The following is a 7326-nucleotide window of genomic DNA, read 5'->3' on the forward strand; positions in this document are numbered from 1 at the left end:
ATAGCTAAGCTCAAGACTTTTTCTTTCTGAAATAAAAACTTCTCCAGCTGCATTTGTTTTGCTAGCATATAATTTTAGGTTGGCATTCCTAAACACCATTGAAATATTTTCAGTGTGATTAATTTTCCATGTAACAGACTAACAGAGACAACAGTGCTCTGAAGTAGTCAGGGTATTATTGTTTTGCTGTCAGCCTCCAATTGGCATTGTAAAATCTTTGCTGGCTTTCTTTGTGCCATTTATAATATACCCTTCTTGGATTTCTACCTGTAAATCATTTTTGACATTCAATTTTGTAGCATCAGTTGTGAGATTTCAGGGATGGTACACAATATTTGAAAAGACTAAAGGAATAGGCTGGGAGAAATTACTGACTGAATGTCTATTTTTTATTTCTTTTGTTAGGCAATCTGTTGCTTCTTTGTACACATTTGGGAGACAGTTTACGAGTTTTAAAGAGTACAAGAGCCTTCAAGTACTCTAGTTAATTTTGAGGAAACTAGTAGGGTCACCTCTGTTAGGAACTGTATTTTTTGTTCTAATTTTATGTTTGTAGGAATTACAATTGAATGTTATTTAAGACAAACAGCATTTGACTCTGTGTATTATAAGTGTAATTTTTTCTTCTTTCCCTTAAAGGTGGAAGCAAAATGGTACTGATATTGATTTTACCAAGAGTTATCACTACAAGTTGGATGGAGGCAGACTGGCCATAAGTAGCCCCCACACAGATCAAGATATTGGCACGTACCAGTGCCTGGCGACCAACCTTCTGGGGACGATTCTGAGTCGGAAGGCTAAGCTTCAGTTTGCCTGTGAGTTGGTAGGGGATGGAAGAATCTAGACTCCTTTGTCTCTGAAACTCCTTTGTTTCTATAATATAATATTAAGAAAAGATCTAGTTTGGCTGATCATTTGTTTTTTGAGAGAAAATGCAAACTTATGGTTGTAGAAATTTTTGACAGTATGAATTTTGTGAATCTAGACTCCAGGGGATAATTGATACATGTTTCAAGGAACAGGAAATTGAAAGAAAATGTGAGCATTATCATATTTTGTAAATTATTCTTGGAAGCACCTCTAAATGTTCCAGTTATAAATTTTAAGATAAACATGTGTCAGGCAATGCGATTGCCTTTTTCGAAGTTTTCTTTTGCTTTGGATATTGGCATGCAGAGGGAAAGAAGAAATAACGGGGGGTGGAGATGTCATTTGGGGGAGGTAAGTGTTCTTCCAGGAAAACCGATCATCTACCTACAGTGTGACACAGTGCAACGTAGGTGGAAATAAAGTGGTTGCCAGAGGCAGGCTTTATATTAACTGTAACAATGTCCAGCTGCATCACATAAATGTCATCCAAGTAATTACCTTGGTGACATTTCAGGACATTAGCAGATGAACAATAGGCATATTGCTTCTTATATCCTTTATATATAGTGTTTCCAGGGACTGAAATGTTTCATATTGGATTCAATGAAAGCCTTGTTTGAGAATAATTATATCTGTTGATGTGGAAGGCTTGCATTTGTCCAACCCCTATACTTTAGAGGCTATGTAGGGAAGCAGTATGTTAGCTGTTACTCTTTGGGGGCTCAGGGAGATGTCTAGAATGTCTGTTACTTTTAAAAAGACAAATGCTTTTAAATTTTCTTAATAAATATGTGCCAAAACCTTCCCTGAAGAACTGCTTTGGTCATGAGCAGATGTATAAATCTGGGAGCCAGAGACATAGCTCAGCTACAGCACTTGCCAGGAAGGTGCAAGGTCCTGAGTTTAGTTCCCAGTTCAAAATGATTTATGAATCAATAATTGGGTCTGTTTCTCATGGGTAAATCTCATGCTCCAAAAAATTGTTCTATACCAGAGATTCCATCTTCTATATCCAGTTTTGCCTGAGTATGCTGACCATCTGAGGGAAGTGTTTCTGAAGATAGATGGACAGATAGATAGATAGATAGATAGATAGATAGATAGATAGATAGACAGACAGACAGATAGACATAGGCACACATTCATATGCACAAACATGTACATCTATGCACACATTGCTAATTATAGTTTAATGTGTTTATATCTGTGCACATAAGAACATATATATGTTTATAAAGCTAAGGAATATATATGGACAAAGGTTGGTGACAATTTTAAGTCTTTAGTATTCTGTAGATAATCATGAAAACTGATTTCTGACTTTCTTCTAAAAGTAATCATTTGCAAAAATATTAGGGATAAAAATAACATAAATGTTTATGTTATAACAAGAAATAATTTTTCAAGAGATTTTTTTAATGATTCTGCCAGAGTAATTGTTCATTTTGCTCATAAAATAAATGTATATTTGTATCTATCTATCTATCTATCTATCTATCTATCTATCTATCTATCTATCTATGCATCTATCTTCAGAAACAAAGACTTCCCCCAGATGTCTATAGAGGGTACTGTCTCAGTTACTCTTCTCTCATTGATGGGACAAATACCTAATACTCAAAATGGAGGAAGGAAATGTTTATTTAGCTCACAGTTACTGGCGGTTTGAGCAAATACTCAGGGGGCTCCAAGGCAGAGCAGCATATGGCAGAGAGCTGCCTTTCATGGTGGAAGGAAAGAGAAGGGAGCAAAGGGCAGAAGTAGCAGCAACAATGGCTGCAGAGAGCAAGCCTGTCTCCCTTAAATTGCATTCACACTATCTGCCCCAGGCTGGGTGTAGTACTCAAACCCATAATCCCAGAAGCACTCATACCCATAATCCCAGGAGATCATGAGTTAATTACAAATTCTAGAGTCCACTGCATAACTACATGAGGATTTGGGGGGACAACTAGGTGTAAACCATAACAGGTACACACATGATTTGAATTACATCTAATAACAGCAAGTTGGACTCTCTGTAAGCCAGATATCATATAGTACATAGTACTTATTTGTTATGACCCTAAGTTTCTCTATAGTTATGGATTCTGTCCACTTTTTAAACCAGTTGAATACCTTACACCTAAAATTAAGGTATTGTGCTGCATTTAGTTTTACATTTCTTCTTCTTGCTCCTTAATTCTTAACAAAAAATAGTTCTTAAAATCTCTACAATATTTTAATTTAATTTTTCTGCTTTCAACATACATCCACCTAGAAGTTTGTTCATTAACATAACTTTCTTTGACAAAAAATAAGAAAAATTAAATTAGAAATTAAATGCCTCCATTTAGATGGAGATAAATCAATTTTCATGTTGTTGCTGACTTTTCTGTCTCTTCATATTTTTTTTCCTTCTTTTTGGGGATGAACTGTGTCCAGCTGTGGATAGTTACAAGCATGTTTACTATTACTCATTTTGGAAGCAAAAATGGCCTATGTCCATTAAGTGAAATTTCTTCTACAAAGTTAAAAGATCTTCTCTGAAACTTGAATTGAGAAGTCTGAGAGGAAGAACTACCACAGCTTCGTCTTCCGCTCTGTAGCTGTAGTGCTGTCAGGTCTGAAGTGCTTCCTTCACACAGAACAAGAGACACTAGAATGATAATACACAAAGAGCAAAGCCTCAATGATTGCCTGAAAACAAACACAAAGCTCCTACAGCACAAGAAACATATTATCTGGGGCTGGGGAGATGGCTCAGTGGAATAAGCCCTTCCCTGGCAAGCACAAGGGCCTGAGTTCAATCCCCAGTTCTGCAAAAAAGAAAAAAGAAAAAAGAAACATATTATCATCCTAATTTTAAGGGCATGGAAGATAGCTCAGCAGCATAAGTGCCTGCCTGGCAAGCACAAGGTACTGAGTTCAATCTCCAGTTTTAGCTATTGTTCTGCTGAAAAGGTCTTTGATGATATACTAAGGAATTGTTCAATGCTGGAATTTGTGATATGGATATATCAGAGTTCAACTTTTATTTCTATCGTATACTTAGCCGAATGAAACTGGGTCACTTCTCAACCCCCTTAAACCTGTTATGAAATTGATAGAATAAGAACTACAGCATGACTCCTGCATAGGACTTTGACCCAGATCAACTGAGATAATGAGTGTGAAACCGCTAATTCTGTGAGTGTTAGGAAAATGACACCTCTAAGTTTTCTTGCTCTTTATTATTGCTCTTAATTTGAACAAACATCTACATATTTAACACACTCCTATAATTTCTCTTACAATCTAGCTCTCAATCTTAAAAATTGTCCAGACCAGTTTGTTGTTTAATTTTCAAGACTTCTAGGTGTTTTGAAATGTGTACATTATCTCTCTTAATCTAGTGAATAAACATACAAAGCAGGTACTGTCATTCCTCTTTTATTTTATTAATGTGAAGCTTGAGGCTCACTGATTTTGGGATTTTCTGGAAGATGTTATTGGAGAGTATTCTGGAACTTGAGTACATAATAAAAAATGAGTTCATGTTATAAAATTCATGCTCCTCATGTAACAGTACAGATTTTTTTCTCAAATTCTGCCTGCACAAATTATGAGGGATATAATTTTATGATTTGGTTGCTAGTGAAGTAATAAATATGTAAATAACAAACTATATCTGGAAGACAGGAAATTTCACAATAAGCCTGTGGAGGATCCTGTTGGTGTTCCCTGTCCACATCCTTCTTGGTGGGTGACATGTCCACCACCAAAGACTGTTGTCCACAGATGTCTTCTCTACACTTCAAGCTCCACCTCTCCCAATGTGTTCAGCCTAAAACTGCAAGGCAGTTGAGACCTCCTCTTGTTGAGCTCTATTCAAGCTCTATCTCAGTCTTTTACCTGAGATTCACTCCTCAAGGTATCTTGTGTACATAAATCTTTGCCTCAGGCTCTACTTGTGGAGAACCAAAAGGAAGACAGAGAGTATGCTTGTAATATGAAATGCTTGGTCTATTTACTGATAGAAAAATTGGGACCAAAATTTCATTCCTACAAACATCTATAGATAAGAACAAAGCTATGCACCAAACTAAAAATAGGTTGGCTTCTTCTTCTTCTTCTTTTTTTTTTTTTTTTAATCTGTGGGCAGTTCATCCTGTTACTTTGTGTTACTTTGCCCTTGACAAAAACTGGACTTATAAATAGTCTTTCAGAACTCCTTATTCCATGGGAGAGACTCTGCAGGTGGACACTGCCAGGTAATTGATGGCTTTTGTTTGTAATATTTATCCTGATGCTCAGCAATCCAAAAGCATACTCTGCTATCATTTTAGACACAGCTGGTAATACTCAGCCTCATCATGAGGGAGCCCACCATGAAACCATTCTGAAATGTGATGAATGTTTAAAAACTTTTCTATTACAAAATTTCTTCTTAAATCAAATTTATCTTTAGCCAGCTAGGTAACCTAGAGAAAGAACTCGATTCTGTGGGATTTTTATAGTTATGTTTTGAACTGTTTGGCCAGAAAAGGCCCTTTCAGCCTTTCCACATGTGATTCTGTCATTCCAAATGCTCAGGTGGATTCTAATTTAAATGCCTTTCCTTCACCCAACTAGACCTGAAGCACAGTCACTAGTTGACAATCGGAAAAGGCTCCTTTAGCACCTTAGCATTGTGAGTGATAAAACCAGTTTGACTTTTCAAATCTCCAGAGGCTGCATGGATTATTTTTATTTTTAAGGCCTTTGATGGTAAAGGTTGAATCTAGATTTCTTCCTTTCATATGTGTATTAATGAATTATCCTGTATTTGTGTGAGAAAACATTGCATCTGTCCTTGCTGGTTAAAATATTATCCCTGAGAAAGTAAGAGGGATTATTTTTAAAGAAACCTATAATTTCAAAAAGCTGTATTGTTTGAAGGATCTTACAGGACTCTACAATAAAATGATAAACATTTAGCATAAAACAAATTGTGAACAAGACATTTTTATTCTGCATTCCTTTTCAAAGATATCATTTAAAATAAATTTGCTTCCCCATTGTAGAAGGAAAGGCAACTAAACAGCTACTTCCAAACTGACTATTCATTTGTGCATCTGTCGAGTACTGAAGTATACTTAATTTATAAGCAGCAAGCACGATGCTGGGTCCTGAAGACTGAAGGACAAATACAAGACAGCTACTTTCTGTTTTCACAAAGCAAACAACTGAAGCCTTAAGTACAAATAAAATGAAAAACAAAACAAGCATAAAAAACACAACAGAGAGAGAGAGAGAGAGAGAGAGAGAGAGAGAGAGAGAGAGAGAGAGAGAGAGAATTCCCAGCACTTTTCACAGGACATCATGCAAAAGTCATCCCTAACTATGTGTGATTAATTCCATTAATCCTCATAATAACTCTTTGGGATGATCAAACTTTCAATTGTCAGATGGACAGACTGAGGCTTAAAAGAATGAACTTATTACATGCCTGAAATCAACAAATACTGACAAAGTCAGTGTTCAAATCCAGGTAATACAGCTCAGACTTCTTGCTACCGCCACCCTTTGTCCTACAACAAAAAAAAGCATCAGATAGCCAGGCATGATGACACATACCTATAAATACGCACAGGGCTCTAGGAGGCTGAAGTAAGTGAATCCCAGGTTAGAGGTCAGGTTGAGCAAATTTGTAACTCAATAACAAAATATCTCAAAAAAAAATAGCTATTGATACAGTTCAAGGCAAAGAACATGGGCTCAATCTCAAGAATGGGGGGAGGGACATTATGTGAAAAGAGGTGAATGTGAACCTAACAGATGAACAGATGAGAGTGAGAAATAGTTTTACATTTGTCTGGACAGGAGGATGAAAAATAAGTCTCACAAAGGAAACGCATTTAAATTGAACCCTGAAATACTAGTTTGTGTTCCAGGTTCATAAACAAGATAGAAAAGAGCTCTGAGAGGAAACAGGGATGTAATGAAGACTCTAGAAATGAGGAAGTAGCGACAAATTCAGTGCGAGACTAGATGTGACAGAGGGAGAACACAGGGCTGGTGGCGCAGAACGACTGGTGTTTAGGATTGAGGCTGGAAACTAGTTTGGGTCCAATGGTATTACATTCTTTATTTTCATGTTTCAATTTGTAAAGGATGGCATAATCCAGTGGCATGGTGAAATCTCAAGGAAACATCACACACAAAAATCATCAGAGTTTAACACATTTAAGTATGTTTAGGGTGTTGTTATTTCTTAAAGGTAACAATGTGAAGGACACAATCACACAAGTTTTTTCTTAAAATGTTATTTTGATGTAGCAATGAGAATATAATATTGTGAAAACCAGAGTACTCACATTTAGGGTGTTTGACATCTCAGGTCTTATAAGAAATTATGATGGCGGGGCTGGAGAGATGGCTCAGTGGTCTAAAGCACCTACTTAGAACAAGCTTAGCAAAGCATCAGGGACCGCGGTTCGATCCCCCAGCACCACA

At 36.6% G+C, this 7326-nt stretch overlaps 1 protein-coding gene across 1 annotated transcript in view; it reads left to right on the plus strand.

Annotated features, from left to right (window-relative positions):
* Positions 1 to 7326, plus strand: part of Cntn6 (contactin 6) — a 306964-nt gene that overhangs the window by 113519 nt on the left and 186119 nt on the right. Inside the window, exon 3 of the mRNA XM_023713308.1 lies at positions 640 to 815. Within this exon, the coding sequence (XP_023569076.1) occupies positions 640 to 815 (176 nt within the window). The remainder of the gene's footprint in view (positions 1 to 639; positions 816 to 7326) is intronic.

Source organism: Octodon degus, unplaced genomic scaffold, assembly GCF_000260255.1.
Source record: "Octodon degus isolate 3935 unplaced genomic scaffold, OctDeg1.0 scaffold00030, whole genome shotgun sequence".
NCBI lineage: Eukaryota > Metazoa > Chordata > Mammalia > Rodentia > Octodontidae > Octodon > Octodon degus.